General features: G+C 38.3%; 1 protein-coding gene across 2 annotated transcripts; it reads left to right on the top strand.

Moving 5' to 3' along the window:
• Window positions 1-198: 198 nt before the first annotated feature.
• LOC148360191 (equilibrative nucleobase transporter 1-like) lies at window positions 199-24,655 on the top strand. 2 transcript variants are annotated; one of them, XM_088344198.1, is made up of 13 exons: window positions 199-324; window positions 3,132-3,313; window positions 3,372-3,501; window positions 5,400-5,446; window positions 6,679-6,755; window positions 12,665-12,757; window positions 12,834-12,973; window positions 15,738-15,829; window positions 17,329-17,472; window positions 18,513-18,620; window positions 18,687-18,873; window positions 24,223-24,346; window positions 24,443-24,655. In XM_088344198.1, exons 2-13 carry the CDS (start codon window positions 3,136-3,138, stop codon window positions 24,620-24,622), a joined length of 1,500 nt encoding a protein of 499 aa, XP_088200324.1. In that variant the 5' UTR covers window positions 199-324; window positions 3,132-3,135; the 3' UTR covers window positions 24,623-24,655. The 2 variants fall into 2 exon arrangements, with proteins under 2 accessions (XP_088200324.1, XP_088200325.1); XM_088344199.1 differs by lacking the exon at window positions 199-324 and having other exon boundaries at window positions 3,022-3,313.
• The last annotated feature ends 676 nt before the right edge of the window (window positions 24,656-25,331 follow it).

Below are 25,331 nucleotides of genomic sequence, written 5' to 3'. Positions count from 1 at the left end.
AAATTACCAATAACAAAAAAAAGACATGATGACATCAACACCACCGGACTGAATATTTTTTCGTTAGCTTGGTTAATTTAACCGGAATTAATTCAATTCATTCAATTCTCATTGGTTAAATTTAATCGTCAACATTAGTTTGATGAGCTCAAGCATTGACGTAGGGAACTAAATAAAAATCTTTTCATCTCATATTATCTGGAACTGATCTTAAAAAGATCATGTGATGTGGCGCAACCAATCAAAATTAGGAACGGGGAGAATTTCTCCATAACGTCGAATGTTCACCAGATGCACAACAGAATTCTAAGGAGCAATTGCAAGGTCAGTATCACTTATTTTTATTGTTTGGACTGTTACTGTTTATTTTTTCACATATGCATTACATGTTTTGCAATAATCATGACCCGGGTCATTCATTTCCTCATTTATTTGTATTAGAAAAAGTATAAATACAAGATCTAATGTCCAGAAGTATTTTTTGTTTTTAAAGGGCAAGTCAACCAAGAAAATATTTTCCTTGACATGTTACCAAACTAAAATTATTATTATTATTTATTGTTGCATTTGTAGTTTCCTTATTGGAATCAGCATTTCAGAGAAAGGGAAGTTCTTTTTGACCATTTCTGATTGTTGTCACGCATTTCGTACTTGTTTCGCTTTTATAAAGTTGTCTTGTGCAATATCAAGTTTAACATAGAAAGATTGTATAAAAACTAAAAAAAATAAAGCAAATTTAAAAAACTACAAGAAGTACAATCAAAATGAAAACAATAGATACATAAAATAATAAATAAATAGAAACAATAATGCAGACAGAAATAAAAAATAAATATAGTTAAATCAAATGACAAAAAAGCAATGTTAAAAAGGAAAACAGAATATAAGTAAATAGAAAAAATATACAAACAATAATATAAACAAAAATTAAAATAAAAGAAGTCGAAATAATAACGCAAACAAGGCTAAAAAACAAAATGTAAATGAAAAAATACAAAACAGTTTCAACAAAATAAATACATAAATAAATAGGAATATAAAAAAATACTTATATGACTGTATAAATAAAAAGTACAAAATAATAATGTAGAAAAGTAAAAATAAATGTACCAACATTCCTATAAACAGAAACGTAACGCAACTATAGATAAAAATACAAAAAAATAATTTAAACAACACTGAAAAAAATAGATACAAATTCCTAAAAATAATGAAAACAGAAAGGACAACAAAATACAAATAAACTAATTAATAAATAACTTAAAAAAACAATTATGTAATAAGAATATTATATTTATATAGAGTAATATATATATATATATATATATATATATATATATATACACATACATATATATATATATATATATATATACACATACATATATATATATATATATATATACACATACATATATATATATATATATATATATATATATATATATATACACATACATATATATATATATATACACATACATATATGTATATACACATACATATATATATATATATATATATACACATACATATATATATATACACATACATATATATATATATACACATACATATATGTATATATACACATACATATATGTATATACACATACATATATATATATATATATACACATACATATATATATATATACACATACATATATGTATATACACATACATATATATATATATATATACACATACATATATATATATATACACATACATATATGTATATACACATACATATATATATATATATATATATATACACATACATATATATATATACACATACATATATATATATATATATACACATACATATATATATATACACATACATATATATATATATATATATATATATATATATATATATATATATATATATATATATATATACATACATATATATATATATATATATATATAAATGAATAAATATATAAATACTAACAATAATGTAAACAAAAATATAACTAACATTTCAATAAAGAATTAGAAACAATAAAAACAGAAAATATTAAAAAATAAAGAAACCATAAAAATAAATAATGTAGACAGAAATTAATTGATCATGTAATGACTCCCAAAGACAGGTTGGGTTGCGTGAGGGGGCTGGGAATCCCCTCCTCTGTATTAATCTCCCAGAAAGACTCAAGAATGTGAGTGTGTTCTTGGCTCTAGCCACCTCCCACTAGGGCACAGGTGTCAAAGAGGCGGCCCGCGGGCCAGATCAGGCCCGCTAAGGGATTGAATTCGGCCCGCGAGACAACACTCAGAGAAGCGCAAGAGTAAAACAAGCTGCGGGTTGAAATATGTCCACTTGATGTTGCCAAAGCCAGGTGCCTCTCACTAAGACACTGTACTTGTATTTCTTTCTCTCTCTCTCTCTCTTTCTTGCTCTCTCTTTCTTTTCCACCCTTTTCTCCCACTCTATCTCTTTCACTCTGTGTCTCTCTTTTTCTCTTCCTTTGTTGCTCTTTGTCTCTTTCTCTCTCTGTGTCATTTAACCTCTTTTGCTCTAACTTCCTTTTTTCCTTTTCTCTCTTTTCTCTTTCTCTCTTCATACCTTTTGCGCTTTCTTTTCTCTTTTCTCTCCTTCTGTCTTTCTATTTCTCTTTGGATTTCTTTCTTCCTCTCCCTTTCTTTTTCCCCTCTCTCACGACTTTTCATCTCTTTTGTTTCTCACGCTCTATCCCTCTCTTTCTTTGTCCCGCCCTCTCTCTCCTTTTCCCTCCCTCTTTCAGTAATTTCTTTATCTCTTTTTCTTTCTCTTGAATCTACTAGTCCGGCCCCGACAGAATGTTTGTTCTATCGTGTGGCCCCCGAGTTAAAAAGAGTTTGACACCCCTGCACTAGGGGGATATGGCTCCGGGGAGCAAACCCCGACTGGAGGGGTGTGGAGAGGGATGGGCAACGCCAAACTGCACTTGCGCAAGACACACCAAAGGAAGTGGTGCCCCTTCGACCTTTGTGGTTAAGGGATCTGTGAACTGTGATTCACATACCATTATTTGTGTTTTTTATATCCATTTATAGATAGACTATTTTTGTATTATTTTGACATTACGTACACAAAATTGTCGTTTTTAAAATGTTTTTTTTTGCATCTCTGCAAGAAACATGTTAAAGCGCTACAAGGTGCGACGATGCTTGACCTTCATCTCTGGTATGTTGGAGCTCCTCTTCTTCGCTGGCGTGGTCTTCGGGTGGGCCTCGCTCGTCTTCCTTCTCAAATCCGAAAACGTCTTCGCTTCCTTTTGCGTCAACGTCACAGACGGAAACGCCTCACTGGTCCAAGGTCAGTTCGATGTGCAGAGGGTTTGATGTTTTAAAAGATATTTAATTTTCTGCGCCAGATTGCAGAAAGCAGGACGAACAGTTCTCGTTGGTCTTCACCATCGCATCCTTCATGAACAACTTCTTGACCTTCGTCAACGGGATCATTTTTGACCGCTTTGGTACCTTCGTGGCACGCCTCTTCGGATTGTGAGGGCTCCACTGTTGTTCCATTGTGGAGCTGAGGATTGTAAAAAAAATACATACATGCGGCATCTAGCAAAAGTATTGCTCCCCCAAGAAATCTTCCTCATATTGCCACATTTCAGCCTGCAAAATTAAAGCCAAAGAACTGAAAATATTTTCTAAGAATCAAAAACATGTGAGACAAAATCATGAAAAGAAACCAAAGTGATTCAACATTTTATATTTTATCTACAATGAAAAAACTAGTGTCGCAAAAATAATGCCCCCCTGTTCTCTTAGATCAGCCAACTGATTCCAGAAGTTGCCTGATGACATCTGAATGATCAAATAACCTGACTAACAAGTGCGCTTGTGTGTCATTAGGTCTAAGTCTAAGTTTAAATGCACCTGCACTGTGATGGGCTCAAAGGTCTGTGAATGGGGACACTAGAGAACAGACACCATTATGAAGACTAAAGAACACACCAGGCAGGTCCAGGATAAAGTTGTAGAAAAGTTCAAAGCAGAAATGGCATGCAAAAAGCATCATCGCAACATTTACACATCTCACAGAGCACTGGGCAAGCAATAATATCAAAATGAAGACAGCATAAAACCACTGCCAAGACATGAATACAACTCTAAACATTCAACCCAAACAAGGAAAAAACTAATCAGAGAAGCAACCAAGCGTCCTTTGATCAAATAAGATGACCTTCAGGCATACAGAGCTAAGGTGGGACAATAGGAGCATATCTGTTATACTCTGCACAAATCTGCCCTTTATGGAAGAGTAGCAAGTAGAAAGCCCTTTCTGAAAGAATACAATAAAAAGGCCACATGGAAGACACAAATAACATGTGGAACAAGGTGCTCTGGTCAGATGAGACCAAAATTGAACTTTTTGGCCTGAATACAAAGTGTTACGTTTGGCGTAAGAGTAACACTGCACATCACATTGAAAGGACCATACCCACTGTCAAACATGGTGGTGCCAGCATTATGCTCTGGGGTTGCTCTTCTTCAGCATGGACTGGGAAGATCATTAGAGTTAATGGGAAGTTAGGTGGAGCCAATTACAGGGCAAGTCTTGCAGATAATCTGCTGCAAGAGACCTGATAATGGGGCACAGGTTCACCATCCAACAGGACAACAACTCTTAACATAAAGCAAAATGTACAATGAAATTGTTTAATCGCATCCTTCATGCCGGGGCGGCAGTAACTCAGGAGGTAGAGCGCTCGTCTTGGGATAAAGGTATCCCAGTTCGAATCCCGGCTCCTCCGTGTTACATGTCAAAGTGTCCTTGGGTAAGACACTGAACCCCTAATACCCCCAATAAGCAGGTTAGCGTCTTACATGGCTGCAATACAAGGCCGCTATTGGGAAATGTAAAGCGCTTTGGGAAGTCATTGACTTGAAAAGCCTTTTATAAATGCAGATCATTTCATTTCATTTCAAACTAACAATACAAAGATGGTAAAATGGACAAGCCAAAGTCCAGACATCAATTCTATAGAGCATTTGTGAAAAGATCTGAAAAATGCTGAGCACAAACGATCACCATCCAACCTTCAGGAACTTATGCTATTTGTTAAGAGAGAATGGGCAAATATTTCTGTTTCAAGTTGTGCAAAACCTTATAGACATACCCAAAACCACTTACCGTAAAAGCGGCAAAAGGAAGTTGTATAAATTATTATCTCAAAATTTTATTGTAATTTGTTTATTTATTAGCAAAATATAAAATGTTGAATACATTTGGTTTCTATTCACAAATGTGTCTCACGTGTTGTTGATTTCAGGTTTTTTATCTATAAGTTTTAAGCCCGATCTACGGCAATATGTCAAACAGTTCTGGGGGGCAACAATTTTGTAAGGCACTGTTAAATCTTGAAATTCATAATGTTTTGATGCACCAGAGCGCTTCACACGTCAGGACTCTTGATGTTGGCCTTTACAACTCCAGGTAAATGTTTCCATGGTTCTACAGCAGACCCCCTGGGGTACGACATTACAGTGGAACCTCGGTTCTCGACCATAATCCGTTCCAGAACCTTGTTCGAAAACCGATTTGTTCGATCACCGAAATCATTTTTCCCATTAAAAATAATGTAAATCGTTTTAATCCGTTCCAACACCCTGAATGTTTACCTTGAATGTTTAACGTAAACATAAAGCTAACCCAGGCTAATCGTACGTTCGCGTTAGCGTAATCTTCCGTACTAAAGATTACGCTAACATGAACGTGTAAAAATAAAAAAAATCAGGTCGTTTACAAGTCATTTAGCACCCGGGTCTCCACAACAAGCGGTGAGCGGTTCATTGGAAAGGGGGCTGCGTTCCAACACCCTGAATGTTGGGCTCCGTTCCAACACCCTGAATGTTAACCTGGAATGTTTAACGTAAACGTGAAGCTAACCCAGGCTAATGGTACGTTCGCGTTAACGTAATCTTCCGTACGAAAGATTACGCTAACATGAACGTGTAAAAATAAAAAAGGATAAAGAAAAGAATTATGAATCGGATTTCTTACCTTTGTGGTGGTCAGCAGAAGGTGCAGGTGGACAGTGGGGTATTCCCTAGCATGATCAGACACCTGCACACCTCCTTCATATTTTGCTATTATTTCTTTCTTAAATGCAATAGTTGTACGCACTACTTGTCTTTTTTCACCTGTAGCAACTTTGCTGCTTGCACTGACTTTCTTCGGAGGCATTGTTAGGGGCTAAAAGACTTGGTACACCTATATTAAAAGCGAAAGCAAAACGAAGCACGTCCACACGCGATGACAGTTGGTCACGAAAAGAGCGATCTACACCCGTACGCCGCTCAGCATCGCACCCTAGCGTACGCACTCACGCATTACCGGCGTTCGAACTCCGATTTTTTGACTGAACAGCAAAGCAAGAATTTCTCGAAATTTTTGGTCGGACTCCGATTTGTTCGAACTGAGAGGCGTTCGAAAACCGAGGTTCCACTGTATTTTAATCCGACCTAAGTCCTAACTCTCAAATGTTCTTAGAATTTCGACTTACTTGATCAACAATAGACTGAATATTCCAGAAGTGATCAAATAATAAGGAAGAGCAGCAGATGCCATTTTCGATTTTTAAATGTAATACGTCGAAACGTGGAGATCGTATCAATTCACGGGCCTGACGAAGCCTTTTGTTCTCATTTTTTTGTGTCTTCAATCAGATTCGTCCATGCTGCTTTACCCGGCGCTCTCGTTCATCGCCGTCGGTGGCATGATGCTGCTTCTAAGCAACATGCAGGTAGGTCGAATAAGCAGTCCATCAAGAGTTAAAGCAGCTTTAACTCGAGGATTTTTTCAGCGTTGAAGGCATCTTTAAAGCAGTTTGAAACTCTTGGGTTTTGCAGAGTTAAAAGCAATTTTAAAGCCAGAGTCAAATCAGCTTTAACTCGGGATTCAAAGCAGCATTAAATCAAAGGTTAAGCAGCTTAAACCCGATGGTCAAAGCGAGTTTCAAACAAGTGAAATAAGCTTAAACTTGACATTTAAGGCAGCTTTAACTCAAAAGTTAAAGCCGTTCAAACGTAAGAGTAAAAAAAGGGTTAAATGAAGAGTTAAAGCAGCTTAAACGTAATGATTTAGCAACTTAACTCAAAGGTTTAGGCAGGAGGGAAAGATGTTTTAAAGCTCGAGTCAAATGAACTTTATTTGGTATTCAAAGAAGCTTTAACTCAATTATTTAGCTGTTTAACTCATGTCTGTAAGCAAGTTTCAAGCAAGAGTCAACCCACTTTAACCTGAGATTTGAAGTAGATCTATTTTAGAAGTTAAAGCTGCTTGAACTAAAGAGTCAAATCGGGGTTAACTTACCAGCTCAGTAGCCTAGATGGTAAGGCGCCCGCTTTGAGACTGGGAGGTCGGTGGTTCGCGCCCCGGCCGAGTCATTCCTAAGACTTAAAAAGTGGTCGGCGGCGCCCTCTGTTGGCTGCGGCTGCATCGGCTCGCTACAACGGGTCAGGTGCACTTAAAACTCACCTCTACTCTATTGCATACGAATAACCTACTCCTCTTGACGGTTGACAATAGTCTGTGTAATATAGTGTAACAATCTGTGAAGCCCTTTGAGACTCTTCGTGATTTAGGGCTATACAAAAATAAATGACTTGACTTGACTTGACTTGACATTTCGTTCTGTGTACATTGTTACACAGAATGACAATACAAGGAAATTATTATTATTATTATTATTAAAAGTTGAAGAAGCTTTAACTCAATGATCAAAGTAAATTTCAACCAAGAGTCAAATCAGCCATAAATTGGGAATACAATCTATTTTAATTCAAGGATTTAGCAGTTTTAACTAAGTTTTAAGGCAGCTTTAACTCAAGAGTTAAAGCTGCTTAAACTAAAGAGTCGAATTATGGTCAACTCCAGAATTAAAGTTTCTGCAACCCAACAGTTAAAGGCCCTGGGACTCAATAAATAAAGCTACTAGATCTCAAGAAGTAAAGCAGACTTAACTCTAAGGTTAAATCCAATTAAGCAGAAGAGTTAAATCAGTAGTAATGCGAGAGTTTAAATGTGGTTTCTGTAACTTCAAAAATATTCTACTTCCTGATGCCATCTTCTGGCTAAAATCATCACTGCAGCCGCTGTCAAGGTGCCTGTGTGCCGTACGTGCATAAATTTCTTTCTTACTGCGCTTGAATAAAGTTTTGTTTTTTTTAATCTTTTTGGGGGGTTGTGTTGGCATTTGGACTGTATTTGAAACAGTCCTTTTCTTACTTTCACCATTTTTATCATCAAATAAACAAAAACAACCCGCACGCACGTAAAGTCACTCTACACCTCCCTTAGGCAAGGGGGGCTGTCGAACTCAATTTACCTCGGGGGCCACAGGATAGAACAAACATTCTCTCGGGGGCCGGACTAGTAGATTAGAGAGAAAGAAAGAGAGAAAGAAATAAGACAAAGCGAAGGAGAGAAAAAGAGGGTGGGACAAAGAAAGAGACAAAGGGAGAGAGAGAGAGAGAGAAAGAGAAAAAAGAGAGAGAACATGAAACGTGAGAAACAAGAGATAAAGACAAATAATGAGAGAGGCGGAAAGAAAGAGAGAAAGAAAGATATCCAAAGATAAATAGAAAGAGAGAAGGAGAGAAAATAGAAGGAGAGAAAGAGAGAATGGGGGAAGGAGAGAATGAGAAAGCAAGAGAGAGAGAAAGAGAGACAAGAGAGAGAAGGAAAAATGGAAGAGAGAGCAAAATAAGGTAAAAAGACAAAGAGAGAGAGAAAGAGACAAAGAGAAACAAAAAAAGAGAAAAAGAGGGACACAGAAAGTGAAAGAGAGAGACAGCGAGAGAGAGAAAAAGGGAGGGGAAAAAAGAGCAAGAGAGAGAGAAAGAGAGAGAGAGAGAGAGAGAGAGAGAGAGAGAGAGAGAGAGAGAGAGAGAGAGAGAGAGAGAGAGAGAGAGAGAGAGAGAGAAAGAGAGAGTAAAGACCACCGTCTTTGTGAGAGGCACCTGGCTTTGGCAACATCAAATGGACATATTTCAACCTGCAGCTCGTTTTTCTCTTGCGCTTCTCTGATCGTTGTCTCGCGGGCCGGATTCAATCCCTTAGCGGGCCTGATCTGGCCCCCGGGCCGCCTGTTTAACACCCCTGCCTTGGGCTTTTCGTTCAGCCTAATGCGCTAAGTGGCCAGAACACGGATGATAAAAGTAAGATAAAAGTAGATAGGTATAGGGTTAGGCGGTGAAAAAATATGTAAAGGCTATTTGAACTCCATTGGGCATTGTCAACACAAACTTATCAGTGAAAATATTCAATTTTATACCATACTCTTAAGGAATCTTCAAACTATGCACCCCACCTTTCGAGTCCCACAAGTCAAGAGATAAAGACCCTGCAACTCAAGAGTCAATGCAGCTGTAAATCTAATGTTAAACTACTGGCGATTGAAGAGTTAAAACACCAGTGACTCAAGATTTAGAGCAGCATTAAGAGTTAAAGCATCAGGAGGTCAATAATATTCAGCATCAGTACTTCAAAAGGTAAATCATCAGTAACTCAAGAGTTAAATCAGCAGTAACTTTACAGTAAAATGATCAGCATTTATATAGCGCTTTTCAAGTCAATGACTTCCCAAAGCGCTTTACAATGTGCTCCACATTTCCCAATAGCGGCCCTGCAGCCATGTAAGGCGCTAACCTGCTTATTGGGGGTATTAGGGGTTCAGTGTCTTACCCAAGGACACTTCGACATGTAACACGGGCGAGACGGGATTCGAACTGGGATCCCTTGATCCAAAGACGAACGCTCTACCACCTGAGCTACTGCCGCAGGTGTAACTCAAGAGCTGCATCAACTGTGACTAGAGTTAAATCAGAAGTAACTTGAGAGTTAACCCTGTGGTAACTCAAGAGTTAAATAAGCAGTAACTGTAGAGTAAAATAAGATGAGACTCAATAGGTACATTACCTGTGACTAAGGAGTTAAATCAGAGATATCTCTTGATATCGTCCTGGAAGAGTGATTACCATTTGTGAGGCCCCTTCTCAAAGTTTCTTATTTTCTTCGTGATGAGGTTTTAAGTTTTCCCTTGCCTGCATGTTGGTTTAAAATCAGGGGATGATGTAAATGCCCAATTTCGTTGTCACAATATGTTAACCCATTTTGTAACAATGACAATAAAGGTATATTCTATTCTATTCTAAATGTAACCTGTGCAGTCCTTTGAGACATCTTGTGATTAAGGGCGTCACAAATAAATGTGACTTGACTAGATTTAATCAGCAGTAACTCTAAAGTAAAATCAAGTGTGACTCACGAAGTAGATCAACTGTGACTAAAGAGTTAAATAAGCAGTAACTCTAGAGTTAAATCACCAGTAACTCAAAAGTAAAATCAGCAGTAACTCCTGAGTAAAATCAGATGTGACTCAAGAGGTATATAGACTGTGACTAAAGAGCTAAGTCAGCAGTAACTTAAAGGAAATCAGCAGTAATTCTAGCGTGTAATCAGTAACTAAAGAGTTAAATCAGCAGTAACTAATAAAATTAGCAGTATAACTAGAGTAAAGTCAGGTGTGACTCAAGAGGTAAATCAACTGTGATCAAGTTAACTCTAGATTACAAGTCACTCTAGAGCACAGGTGTCAAACAGGCGGCCCGCGGGCCAAATCAGGCCCGCTAAGGGATTGAATCCGGCCCGCGAGACAACACTCAGAGAAGCACAAGAGAAAAACAAGCCGCAGGTTGAAATATGTCAACTTGATGTTGCCAAAGCCAGGTGCCTCTCACAAGGACACCGTACTTGTATTTATTTCTCTCTCTATCTGTTTCTCTCGGAAAATACGGTAATTGAAACGTATACAGTATTAACTAAGAATCATTTTTTGATACTCAAGTCAAGTCAAGTCATTTTTATTTGTATAGCCCTTAATCACAATTAGTCTCTAAGGGCTTCACAAGTTATTACATATAAGATTAGGTTACTCGTATGCTATAGAGTAGAAGTGAGTTTTAAGCCTGGATTTAAACATTTCCACCGAGGTTGCAGATCGGATCTCAGGGGGAAGAGCATTCCACAACACCGGTGCCCGGATGGAGAACGCTCTCGAACCAGCGGAACACTTCTTGGCTCTTGGGATCACCAGGAGACCGGCGCTCTCGGAACGAAGGCTTCGGGCCGGGACATGGGGGGAGATCAGATCTGAAAGATATGAGGGGGAAAGTCCATGTATGATTTTGTATAGTAGTAGGAGAACCTTAAAATCGCATCTTAGGCTAACAGGGAGCCAATGCAGGTTAGCCAAAATTGGGGTGATGTGATCGTACTTTTTTGTCCTTGTTAAAAGCCTCGCTGCAGCATTTTGTAGCAGCTGAAGACTCTTGAGTCTGGTCATCGGAAGACCGGAAAGTAGTGCATTACAGTAGTCGAGACGGGAGGTAACAAACGCGTGAATTATGATTTCCGCATCCGACTGAGAAAGTATAGGACGAATTTTAGCAATGTTACGGAGATGGAAGAAAGCGGTTCTAGTAATTTTCTTCACATGTGTTTGAAAGGACAGATCAGGGTCGAAAATGACACCTAAATTTTTAAGTGAGTCACTCTGTGTGATGTGGCAATTTCACTGCGGTTTTAGAGAAAAAGTCACGGGACTTAGAAGGACCAATAACTAACATTTCAGTCTTTTCAGGGTTAAGACGCAGGAAATTGAGTGACATCCACTCTTTTATCTCAGTGAGGCAGGCCTCCAAAGTTCCACAGTTTAGTGTGGCAAATTCCTCCATCAGGAGATAGAGTTGAGTGTCATCTGCGTAGCAATGAAAACTGATATTATACTTACGAATAATATCACCTAGTGGAAGCATATAAATGCTGAAGAGAAGGGGGCCAAGCACTGAACCCTGCGGAACACCACAAGTAACACTAAATGGCTCAGATGTCAATTCGCCATATTTAACGCAGTGTGTCCTATCTGAGAGGTAGGATCTGAACCATAATAGGACGCTTCCTGAGAGACCAATCCATTTTTCCAACCGTTCTAGCAAGATAATATGGTCCACTGTGTCAAATGCAGCACTAAGGTCCAGCAGCAGCAAAAGTGATGATGTGCCCGAGTCCATTGCCCGTAGGAGATCATTGGTTACCTTAATCAGAGCTGTCTCAGTAGAGTGGCTAGCCCTGAATCCTGATTGCATTGATTCAAAGAGATTGTTCTCGGACATGAAATCATTCAGCTGCTGTGCCACTACTTTTTCAAGTATTTTAGAAAGAAATGGTAGGTTTGACACAGGTCTATAATTACATAAGTTTTCTGGATCTAGGTTGGGTCGTTTCAGTGTGGGTTTAATGACAGCGGACTTAAAAGCAGCTGGAACTACACCTGAGGCGAGTGATATGTTTAAAATATTTAGAACTGAAGGTGCAAGAACGCCAAAGAGACCTTTGATAAGTGAACCTGGAAGTGGGTCGAACTGGCAAGTCGTCGGTTTGGCCGTATTCACCATCTGTTTAAGATTTTCGAGTGACAGTTCACTAAAACGGGACAAAATACCTAGACAGCCACCATGTCGTGCATCTAGAGATTTGAGTGCTTTAGTATGTGTTGAATTAATACTGTCTTTAGCAATCTCTTCCTGTATGCTTTGGATCTTCTTAGTAAAGAAGACCATTATGTCGTGGGCATCATTGTTTCTCTTTAAGGTTGCAAATCTGTTCGGCACTCACCGTTCCACCGTCATCACCATTTACAACGGCGCCTTTGACTCTTCCTCGGGCGTCTTCGCCCTCGTCAAAGTGCGTTTTTTTTCATTTTGTTTTTAACTCCGACCGTCAAATAATCCATCGATTGATCTCGATCTTCACGTTCAAGTTGGCGTACGAGTCCGGCGTTCCTCTGAAGTCCAGTTTCCTGTTCCTGGCCGGCGGTGGCGTCCTTCACCTACTCAGGACCTTCCTCCTCTTTCCCAGAACTTCCATCCCGTACCCGCTGCCGGACCGCTACAAATACGGGTAGGAAAAATTGGAAAGATGCAGAGGTGAATAGTGGGTGGGGTAGACAAACATTTTACTCAAGATGATTCGAGTAGAGGTAAAAAGTAGTGATCCAAATAATTACTTGAGTAAAAGTAAAAAAGTACTCAAGTACTGTGTCGGGACCAGAACGAAGACAGGACCCACTTGCGTGCGTTTGTCTTAGTTTTATTTGGAAGAAAGGAAAAGATAGTACACCCGAGCCGTAGTTCGCTGGTCGTGGGGAGCAGGTTGCTCAGACGCGGAAGCGGTATTTCCGTGGCGAGCGAAAACAGTGTCGGGAGGGGGAAAAAACAGATCTGTGGCCGGGACGGGGGAGCGAAAATCGTAGTCAAGTTCAGAAAATGGGTCGGAGCCGGGAAACAGACGGGAATCAGAACAGGAGAGAATCAGGGTCGAAAGGCTTGCCTAGCAAGAGCTGAGGTTCGCAGACGGACTGACAACCGGTGACAGGAAGACGGGGGTTTAAAAAGTGACAAGGAGCCAATCAGCGTCCGAGGCCCCGCGTCAGTAATCATGACATACTTTAATTGATTTTTTTAATAAAACAACCAGGCAGCACGGCGGCGCAGTGATTAGCGCATGTGCGGCACAGTTCATGTCTTGGGAACCTCCTGCGTGGGTTCAAATCCAGCTCCAGACTTCCTGTGTGGAGTTTGTATGTTCTCCCCGTGCTTGCGTGGGTTTCCTCCCACATTCCAAAAACATGCATTTCAGGTGAATTGGCCGGTCCAAATTGTCTCTAGGTGTGAATGGGCGAGTACGTTGTCTGTCCCCGTGTGCCCTGCGATTGGCTGGCAACCAGTTCAGGGTGTCCCCTGCCCACTGCCCGATGATTGCTGGGATGGGCTCCAGCACCCCCGCGACCCTACTGAGGATAAGCGGTGTAGCTGATGAGATGAGATAAGATAAAACAACCATTCAATTCAAGATTATCAAATCATTGAAGTACAACAATAAATTACAGTAAATTTAAAAATGGATCAAAATAATCAAGATGAATTCAAGTACTTCCATAAACAATATGATAATCATAATAGTATAATCAATTAAATACATTTAGCACAAGTAGCACATTTAAAGCTCCAGTTCTCCACAAAAAACTAATTCATCAGGAGCCGCAAAAAAAATATTAAAAGCCTTATATACACACCTTATAATGAACACAGCACATGCTGTATGTATGTATATTAGCCTACTATCAAAATGACCAAGTTGAATGCAGCACATCCTGTGGAGCAGGGGTCTCCAACGCAGTACCCGCGGGCACCTCAGGGCACCTGTTCTGAGTTATTGGGATTTTCTAGGAAAAACTTTTTTTATTAGTTGACTGAGTCTATTTTACCATAGTTTTAATAAATAACCATGTAATAACATCGTAATAACATAGTAATAACATGATGAATTGTTATTGTAGAAATTAAAATAAATACATTCCAGTTTATGGGCTTAATGCACAAAATAAAATCTATTCTAGTATTGATAATCTTTTTAAACATTTAATTGAGAGAATAGAATGAGAACTTCTTCAATATTCATGTATTATACACATTTATTGGTTCATCTTTTTATTGATTTATTTTACAGGAAATCCAACAAAGTAAATTCCAATTTATTTAAAAAGCAAATGAACAAAAAAATGTGAAGTTTTTTTAGCTAGCTATCCGGTCAACTTTTTAGATTTGAAGCTAGCTATCTTCCTACATGTTTAGCTATTTAGCAAGCTATCTAGCTAGCTTTTTACATTTTTTGCATGCTATCTTGTTAACATTTAAAAGCTAAAATTTGGAATACTTTCTAGCTAGCTAACCGGCTTTTTATTTACATTTCTATCTGGCCATCTAGTTGGCTTTTTACTCTTTTAGCTAGCTAAATAGCCCATTTTAGTTTTTACTTTTTCTGGCTAACTTTCAAGCTACTTTTTAGCTATTTAGCAAGCCATCTAGCTAAGTAGCTTTTTTTGTGCTAATTAAAAACAAAAAGTAGCTCGACGCTTGAAAAAGGTTGGAGACCCCTGCTGTTGAGACTGACGTGGAATACTCTGTTGTATAATACTGCCGCAAGTTTTACTTCGTGACTATATTAATAAATGACGGAATGTTTAACTGTTTTGATATAATTAGATAAATTACATTAAGAGATACAATTTGTGAGTTTTTTTCAATCCTCGTAATAAAAATCACAACAACAGAGGTGTGTCATGAGCCCCTTATCTGAGAGATAAAAGAGTGCAATAAAACGCAGCATGCATCTATAAAAAATAAAATAGCAATCTTTTGAAAAGGTTAAGTAACTATGATTACATTATTATAATTTTGATTTGATTTCTGTGCAGTTATTTTTCTCTTTTTACGTTTGGGGTCCATGGCAGATAACACACACACTAGTTTGCTACCTGCGCGGGTCCTTTAAAAGGGGCGGGGCTTGAACCACACAGCCTGGTTCTCAGAGAGAGCCTTTCACTCAGGGGACACAGGAAGGAACAGAAGAAGAAAAGGAAACAAGCGAAGGAGGAATGCGCGTACTTAATTGAGTAACGGTTTCAATGTAGCCTAAAGTATTTATCTATCTAAAATCTACTCAAGTAACAGTAAAAAGTATAGTGATTTACAAGTACAAAATGTCCCAAAGCTTACTCAAGTAAATGTAATAGAGTAAATGTAACTTGTCACTACTCACCCCTTGGAAAGTTGATTGTGTAAAGTGGAGTGGAAACGATTCTAGGATTATCTTCTGATTTCAGGATTTCGCACAAAAGTTTAACAAATTCCAAGAAAACGTCTCAGATTGATTTTAAGATACCAGATGAGAAGCCAGAGGAACCGGATCAACTCGGTATGTGGTATTATAATAAAGCCCCGGGATACAGCGACCCCCGCCTTATGTCATTTCCACCTATACTCATTTTTCTTCTATTTTAATTTTAACAAATCCTATACATGCATATTACACTGAAGTAGTCTTTACTTAATTGTAATTTGTTATTTTTTTGTTTTTATCTGGGCTAGCATTAGTTAATTAGCAGGGGTGTCAAACTCATTTTAGCTCAGGGGACACATGGTAGAAAAAAAAACTTTAACGGGGGCCGAACTAGTAGATTAAAAAGAAATAAAGAAAGAGAGCCAGGGAAAAAAAGAAGAGAGAGAGAGGGAAAGAGAGAAATAGAGTAAGTAAATGTAAAGAAAGAAAGAAACAAACAAACAAACAAACAAACAAATAAAGAAAGAGTGAAAGAGTGAAAGAAAGAAAGGGACAAACAAGCAAAGAAATAAAGAAAAAAGAGAGAGAGAAAAAAAAAGAGATATAGAACCAGAAAAAGAGGATAGAGAAAAAAAGGAGAGAATGAAGGAGTGCAAGAGAGAGACGAAAGATAGAGATCAAAGAAAGAGGGGGAGATGAAATAGAGCCAGAGAGAGAATGGAAGAGAGCCAGAGAAAAAAGAGTGATAATGAAGTAGAGCAAGAAAGAGATGGGGAGAGAGAGACAGCGATAATGAATGGGAAAAATATAGAGAAAATGATAGACAGACTGAGAGAGACAGACAGAAAGATAGAAAAGTGAAAGGGAGAGAGAGAGAAAGAGAGAGAGAGAGAGAGAGAGAGAGAGAGAGAGAGAGAGAGAGAGAGAAAGGGAAAGAGAAAGAGTGGACAATGAGAGAAGAGAGAGGGACAGAGAGGGAGTAAGAGAGAAAAGACTTAGAAAGAGTAAGAGAGAGGGAGAGAAACAGAGACAAAGAGAAGGAGAAATGAGGGAGAGAAAGACAGAAAAAAAGAGAGAAGAAACAGGGAGACAGACAAAGACAGAGAAAGAGAGAGAAAAAAAGGAAAGAGCATAAAGAGAGAGAGATAAAGTGAAAGAAAGCAAGAGAGAAATTAAAGAAAGAGAGAGAGGGAGAGAGTAAGAGAAAAAAAGAGAAAAATAGACAAAGAATTGAGAAATGCGGGACAGAAAGAGCGAGAAAAAGGGAGAAGATAGGGAGAGACGGCGAGGCATAGAGATAGAGAAAAAAATGAATAAAGAGAAAAAAAGGACAGAAAGAGAGCAAAAAAGAGACAAAGAGAAAAGTGAGAGGGAAAAGAGAGCGGAAAAGAGAAAGTAGAGAAGAGAGAGAGAGAGAGAGGGAAAGAAAAGAAAAAAGAAATAAGGGCGAGAAAGAGAGAGACAAAGAAAGAAGAAAGGAGAGACAGAGAGAGAAAGGAAAAAAAGAGATTGCTCTATAGCTATTTCACTTTGCGATCCCCACCTCAAAATGCTGTATCCCGGCCGGCTTTTACTGCATAAATCATCAACGAAGAAAATCAACTAGTAATAAATGTTACTTTTGGTCTTCCCAGAGAGAACTTTCGGTGAATGTGTCCTGTCCAAATTCTTCTTCTTGGTTGTCCTGTGGTTGTCCGTGATCCAACTTCGCCATTATTTATTCATCGGAACCCTCAACCCGATGCTGGAGCGTCTGGCCAATGGAGACTCTTACCAGGGTATGTCACCTGACCAAAAGCGACCAATCAGGAGTTACTCATCTCAGTTTTATATTTGTGTGTATAAAAGTGGTTAAAGCTCAATTGACTCTTTGCTAACATGATTTCACTCCTTAGTGAGACGATGAAACAATACCACCTTTTCCTTGAGGGTCATTGAGTTCTGTGATACAGGCATCTGGCTCCTGTCACTTTGAACTTTTTCCAATGTTTCCTTCTCTAGCCACTCATCTTCACCACTTGGTTTCAAGCTATAGCTCGCCGCTAGATGCTATTGGTATCGTTATCTGCGTTCGCTTCTTCCGTCAGTGCCACTTGCCATCCAGCCTACATGTAATGGCCGCAGAGTCCAGTCATCAAGGCACCTTCCATTTTTTAACACTGTTTCCTTCTCTAGCCACTCATGTTAGCCACTTGGCTGCAACCTATGGCTCTCCGGTAGCTGCTATTGGTATTGTTAGTTGCTCTCGCTTGTCCTTTGGGGTCACTTGCTTCCCATCCTGCATGTGATGGTCGCAGAGTCCAGTCATCAAGGCACCTTCCACTTTTTTACCGCTGTTTCCTTCTCTAGCCTCCCCTGTTGTTTGTGCGTGTGTCGGCAGTGAGCCGATACATCGGCACATTCACCTTGACCTGAAATGGCACGGAGTTCCATTCGAGCAACTGGCTCCAGTCACTTTGAACTTTTTCCACTGTTTCCTTCTCTAGCCACTCATCTTCACCACTTGGTTTCAAGCTATGGCTCACCGCTAGATGCTATTGGTATCGTCAGTTGCGTTCGCTTCTTCTTTCGGTGTCACTTGCCTTCCAGCCTGCATGTGATGGATGAAGGCACCTTCCACTTTTTTCCCGCTGTTTCCTTCTCTAGCCTCCCCTGTTTTTTCGTGCGTGTGTCGGCAGTGAGCCGATATATCAGCGCCATCACCTTAACCTGAAATGGCACAGAGTTCCATGATTCAGGCAACTGGCTCCAGTCACTTTGAACTTTTTCCATTGTTTCCTCCTCTAGCCTCTCCTGTTTTTTGTGTGTGTGTCGGCAGTGAGCCGGTACATCAACGCTTTCGCCTTCACTCAAATGTGCGGCCTTCTGGTCGGCCCCGTCAACGGCTTGGTCATGGACAGACACAGGCGCAGACCTCCGGTGCCAGGTAACATCATCTGCACACGGAACCTTCTCAATTTCAACCAATCGATTCGTTTTCTGTCGGTGACAGGAATGAGCGAGCGAGAAGCCGACCTGAACTCGGCCGTTCCCTCTTTTTTCCTGACTTCGCTGCTGTCCTTGGTGTTTTCCGTTTGCGCTTCCGTTCCCGTTTTGCCGCTTCAGTATTTCACTTTCCTCACGATGACCGTCACTTACAGCTTCGTCTACGGCGGGATGGCGGCGTTCGTCGCCATGGCGTGAGTATATTTTCAAAAATATAGGTTTTAGATTTGGATACTAAAAAACAACAACATTGTGAAACTGTAATTCAATGAGACCTGACACCAAAGAAGACATAGAAAACAATTCAGAGAGCTATTACTGTAAATTCCGGACTATAAGCCGCTACTTTTTTCCCAAACGTTCAACCCTGCGGCTTATTCAGTGATGCGGCCAATTTATGTCATTTTTCTAACGGCCGCCAGCGGCGCTCGAGTACAAAAGGTAAGATTTAGACTGCAGCTTCTTAGCTTGTGCACAAATTAAATTAGCGTAGTCATACCCTCATCATGCAAATTGCCAAAAAAAAGGCACATGACGCAATTTCAAGCTAAACGCAATCGAGCAGTCCGATATAGAAGGAAACAGAGCCACCGCACGTAAACTTAACTTTGCGAGCGTGATGCTAGCGTGTTTTTTGAATAAGGGAGCGTAGGACGACGTCTATATGATAAAGTCTCTTTCCCATACTGGGGAAGACGACTTTGATGACGTCAGTTATTAGTAGGAAGATAAGGACGGTTTACCGTGCTTGTTACAAGTACGGTATGTTTCTTTGACAGACCCGTTTACTGTATTGCGAGCGTGTTGCTAGTAGCGTTTTGCTACCCTTCGCAGGCACGGTTTGGGATGAAAGTTATAATATTATTATTAAAGCTTTGAAAACTCTCTCAGTGTACCGTCTTTCTTTGTAAATATGTGTAACCATGTATAATATGTATTTGCAACTGTATATTTTTGTAATGTATTTATTTTAGAAACTTATTCTGATATGTTTTGTCGGAGCAAATGAGAAAGAAGGGGCGGGGCAAACGCGGGCTGACGGGAGTGGATATATATTTTTCCCACCCTTACCTTTGGAAATATACACTTTTTTCCTTGGATTACTTTCAACGGGCACCCGGACTCTGCAGGTCTGCATTAAATATTAAGTACCTGTATCATTTTCCTTTCATTATGCCGGCTGTGTTTTTTGGACTTTATCGGGTATGGGTTAATTAGCTTAGCCTTTTGGCTGAGAGTAAGTGTCCCGGCTCCTAGGCTTTGTAGCGTATAATGAACTGACCGATAACGGATAATGGATAATGAATAACGAAGATAGAACAATAACCCTTAAAAACCCCTAATTTCGTGTTTGAATTGCGTTTTGTCAATGTGGGCGCATGCGGCTTATATACAGGTGCGGCTTGTGTATGTACAAAATTGGTTTTCCCCCCAAAATGTGGTGGGTGCGGCTTATAATCAGGTGCGCTCCTTAGTCCGGAATTTACGGTATTTCCCACTTGCTTGAATGCAACACGGTGATGTTATTTGCTGTCAACAACAAAATGGTTGCCTCAGAGATGCAACTTCGCCATTATTTATTCATCGGAACAAACAAGGGGATTTTCATGATTAATCCATACAAAAATATTTGGAATATCAGGTTGTTCTTATATATTAATAAATATTTTAGACTTGGCCTCACCTTTAATTGGACTTTTAAGAAAACACTAGTATAATAATGTTGAGAGGTAAATTCAGCCTTTTAACTACAGAAGCCCGAGAGTGCCAAATTGTGTAAAAAGTATATACATTTTGCTAAATAATTAACGATTATTTACTATGGTTATTTCTTTTTTATAAATAATAGAATGTAATTGAGACTCCCTGTGATTAAGGGCTATACAAATAAACATGACTTGACTTGAGGTTTTTGAGTTTTTCCTTGCCCTAATGTTGGTTTTAGATCAGGGGATGGTGTCATAATACTCAGTGGACTCCTTGTGATTAAGGCCGTCCCAAATAAACACGACTTGACATTATGATGAAATTTATACTTAACAGTTCTTTAAAATCGGTTAAAAAAAACATCAGTTTAATTTATAAATCTTTTAATTTATACATAATATTTACATATTAATTGATAAAATTATAAATTAACACATGAATGTGTTATCATTTTTCATTTAAAATTGAGATAAATATATATAATTTTGCAAAATAACAAACTATTATTTTATACGGGTATTCCCATTTTTAAAATAGCGTGTCATTATTATGAGATTACTCCTTACTTTCTTCAAATATGGCAATTCATTTTTTTAATAGGGTATTATTTTGAAATTTCTACTCACTGTTCTTTAAAATCGATTAAAAAAATGAGTTTAATTTATTATTCTTTTAATTTTTAAATTATATTTACATCATAATTTATATAATTATAAACAAATACAGAATTTCTATTTTATTTTATTATTTTAGAGAATCATACGTTTTATAAAAATAAACACATTTTTTACCATTTCTTTCAAATGTACTACTAAGGATTTAAAATATTCATCATTTTCATATTGGGATATCTTGCTTTTAAAGGGACAGTGTGTATTTTTTAGCACTTCCGAGTGGTAGAAAAAACTTCATTCTTAAAAAATATATATATTGATTAAAATGATAAGAAAAAGTAGATAAGCTATTCTATGTAAGTAAAGATATTAATATTTACTTTACATAACCTCCGTAGTTTGTATTCTTCCTTGTGTTTTTTAGCAATCGTTCTCAGTTGGACTACACCAGGGGTCGGGAACCTTTTTGACTCAAAGAGCCATAAAAGCAAAAAATATTAATTTTATTTTGGGAAAGAGCCACACCATATATTATGAGACAAATTTACTAAATTGCTAAACCCGCACCCCAGACAAAAGCTTAGTCTTCAGCACATTTATTTTTGATGATTTGATAAAAAATTATGAAAAGAGAATAATGCCAGAGCCCCTGTCCCAAAATCAACAAACATACCACTTTAAAATTGTCTCTTTCTTGCAATTACTCAAGATCGGTTAAACTCCTTTTGACCCTTTTTTTCATACATATTGGTTTCAAAACCAGATGCAAGTTGTTATTGTGTAAAAACATCACAACATTCTGCAAATAGGGAGCCTGATGAGCTCACTTTTGGCGCAGATGGCGTAGGGCGAGAGATGGGAGGGAGTGCTTGCGCTTTTTGCAGGGCTCCACCCATCCCTCCCACTCACCCAATCAAAAGACTAAGTTCTCTTCCGGTGTTTTGGCGTATTTACAGTGTGTTCTGTGGATTCATCAGAAGGTATCTGAACACTGAACACAGATTATATAGTGAACTTTTATATAAAGGATTCTTTAGCGTTGTACAGCCAAAACGAGTTTTTTTCCCCCCTTTTTTGTGTGACACCTTGACTGTAAATTGTAGTGAAAAACGTGCCCTATATATACTGCGAAGTAACACTAACACTTAGCTCTGGATTGGCTTTGCGTGTACCTGAATAGGACAAACAACTCAAGTTTCGAATAGGATGGAGAAATTTTGCATGCAATCAAATTTGTCTCTGAGCCATAGATATTCATAGAAAGAGCCATATATGGCTCGCGAGCCATAGGTTCCCGACCCCTGGACTACACAGTACAGCAACATTCTGTGGTCAAAAAATACAAACTGTCCCTTTAAGAACATCATGGTCCCTTCTCAAAGTATCTTCATTTATCTTACGTTGTGGTTTTTGAGTTTTTCCTTGCCCTCATGTGGGTTTTAGATCAGGGGATGGTGCCATAATAGTCTGTAGCTCGCAATAGTCTGTGCAGCCCTTTGAGACTCCTTGTAATTAAGGGCCCAAAAAATTAACAGGACTTGACTTGAGGTTTTTGAGTTTTTCCTTGCCCTCATGTAGGTTTTAGATCAGGTGATGGTGCCATAATAGTCTGTGGTTTGCAATAATCTGTGGTCTGTGCAGCCCTTTGAGACTCTTTGTGAATAAGGGCTATACAAAAAAACATGACTTGACTAGATTTGACAGGTGTTTGCGTACATTTTTTTCTGTTTGAGTACATTTTAGTGTGTTTAATTAGTGTGTGTAATTACGTTATTTACGTCCGTTTTTGTGCATATTTAGGTACGTTGTATGTGTTTACGTACATTTTGTTGAGTGCTTACGTACTCTTTTGTGTGTATTAACGTATGTGTTATGTGGTTACATACGTTTTGCGTGTTCACGTATGTTTTTGTGTTATTTACGTACTTTTTTATGTGTGTGAACATACTTTTTGTGCGTGTTTACGTACGTTTTTTTGTATATTTACGTACGATGTATGTGTTTACGTATGTAATGTGTGTTTACGCAAGACATATTCATGTATGTCTTATGTGGTTACTTACGTTTTGTGTGTTCAGGTACGTTTTTGTGTTATTTATGTACGTTTTTGTGCATGTTAACGTACATTTTGTGTTATTTACGTACGTTTTTGTGTGTGTTAACATTCGTTTTGAACATATGTTGTTGAAGATAAGACCAATTTGTTGAATCGTCTCATACGTGTTCAAAGAATGCAGGAATCAAAATGACGCAAGAGGGAGTTCTTTTTTATTGATACACAATTTCAACAAGAGACTCAGCGAATCAAAGATATGCGTGTTTTTATAGTTTTCAACATAGCACGTGTATCCGGTTTGGCCCCGTCCCTTTTCACGCCTGAAGGCGTACATGCCCAGGGTTCCGTCCTTATTTGGAAGTGTTTTTAAGTTTATGCCAGTTTATGTCACCGTGCCCTTTGCCGTTATCTGTTGTCCTCCCTTAAGGAGGATTGTTTATACTAATTCGTCCGCCGAGACTTTCCCGAGATGTAAACAACATTTCTCCCAACTGTAAGCAAGTCTTTCTACATTTCTTTTTAAATGTATGCAAATCTATTCTACAAATGCAAGTTTATTTTCTACAACAATTTCCGTAGTTTTTTTTGCATATTTACCTACATTTTGGGGTGTGCCTGCGTACTCTTTTGTGTGTATTAACGTAGGTTTAATGCGGTTAAATGTTTTTGCGAATGTTTACATACGTTTTTGTGCTTGTATGCGTACGTTTTAGTGCGTATTTATGTACATGCTGATTACATTGTTTACCGTTCCTTTTTGTTGCACTTCAAGAGAAGGATAAATCTGTTACTGGTGAGGTGCACGAAATATTACATTGTTCTATAAAACAACTACCTGTTGGTTCTTCTCTATTCAACCGACTCGAATACTGCTCAGAAAATTTCTAATTCTTTGACATGCACCTTTTTTTAAAAAGAAACGGAAATCGTTACCCTAGTAACCCTTTTCCTTGGTAAAAAGTTGAGGAATCAAGTTACTAACTCAGTTACTTTTGGGAAGGAGTAGTGAGTAACTATAACCAATTACTTTTTATAGTAACGTGCCCAACACTGAGTATTTTTGACAACGCTAACGCTTGTTATTTGTGTTGCCGATACATAATATCGACAGTTATGGGAATTTATTTGAGAATTGTTGACTTACCCCGTTTTTATGTGTTTTTTAGTTTTCCCTCGTGTCATTTTGGAAAGTTATACGGCTTCATCTTCGCTCTTTCTGCACTTTTTTCCTTACTACAATACGCCTGTTTTGCTATCGTTGAAGAATGGCTGGATGGAGATCCTTTATATGTGAGAGATGATCCTCCTGCACAAAAAACAGCACTTTTACACACAGATTTTTGGAATCAAAATAAAATATTTATATGTATATGTATGTATTTTCAGATGAACATTGCTCTCATCGTCCTAGTCCTGTTTTCCTTCAGTCATCCCCTGAACGTTTTTCTGCACTGTCGAAAACTCGCAGCTGATAGAGCCAAATCAGAGAAGATCTTTGACATCAGCAAGATCTCTGATGCATCAGAAGCTCCCGAAGTGACCCAAACTCTGGAATGTAATTTATAATTTTGTAAATAAATATATTTACCATAAATACAATCACCAACTCTGAAATGTGATTCTTAATTTTATATAATTCAACGTATTTACAGTCTTATCCATAATAATATCGTGTTTGGAAATTTGACCTAAACAACCAATTAATTCTACCTCAAGCAGCCATTTTGCAGCAAAAATAACTGTTACGTGATGCTTAAAACAAACATTAGACATGTTAAAGTTGTCACTTGACATAAAGTGCATTCTATTAGTTCCCCGCTAGATAGCGCCAAGTCCTAAGGTGCCTTTTTAAGTTAGCGTATTAAAATGATGAAAACAATGCACGTTACAGTAGACGCCCGTACGCTTCACAGGACAATGCCATACAAACTAATGCCAGCTACCGTTTAACACGACGGAAGAAGAAATTCAATGGTAAAGAGAAGCCACCAGAGATCCGTGTCAGACTCATTTTAAGGCAGACTTGTTTAAAAACATGGCAACGATTTCAAGCGCTTGCAAGCACTTCAAGCACACCCCAAGTACAATTCTATCCTTGAAAACAACATGACAAATCAACCATTTTTAAGGATTTCAAGCACTTGTACAAAACCTTGTCTGCTATTGGTAGACATCATATTAAATCCTTGTCTGCGATTTTTCTTGATCTTTTTTAATACATTTGCTTATTTTAATATTTAGTTTTATCCACCTTTATCCTTGGAAAAACATAAAA

This window comes from Urocampus carinirostris, chromosome 9, assembly GCF_059441175.1.
Source record: "Urocampus carinirostris isolate Australia breed hairy pipefish chromosome 9, RoL_Ucar_1.0, whole genome shotgun sequence".
In the NCBI taxonomy this organism is placed as follows: domain Eukaryota; kingdom Metazoa; phylum Chordata; class Actinopteri; order Syngnathiformes; family Syngnathidae; genus Urocampus; species Urocampus carinirostris.
The sequence above is the reverse complement of the archived record's forward strand: the minus strand, read 5'-3'. Positions and strand labels throughout refer to the sequence as shown.

Bases quoted from the DNA above. Each gene is read 5' to 3' on its own strand.
- LOC148360191 (XM_088344198.1), top strand. From the start codon at position 3,136: ATGTTAAAGCGCTACAAGGTGCGACGATGCTTGACCTTCATCTCTGGT. The intron at 5,447-6,678 runs GTAAATGTTTCC...GTCTTCAATCAG, and splicing joins GTTGGCCTTTACAACTCCAG to ATTCGTCCATGCTGCTTTAC. The intron at 6,756-12,664 runs GTAGGTCGAATA...TTTCTCTTTAAG, and splicing joins TGCTTCTAAGCAACATGCAG to GTTGCAAATCTGTTCGGCAC.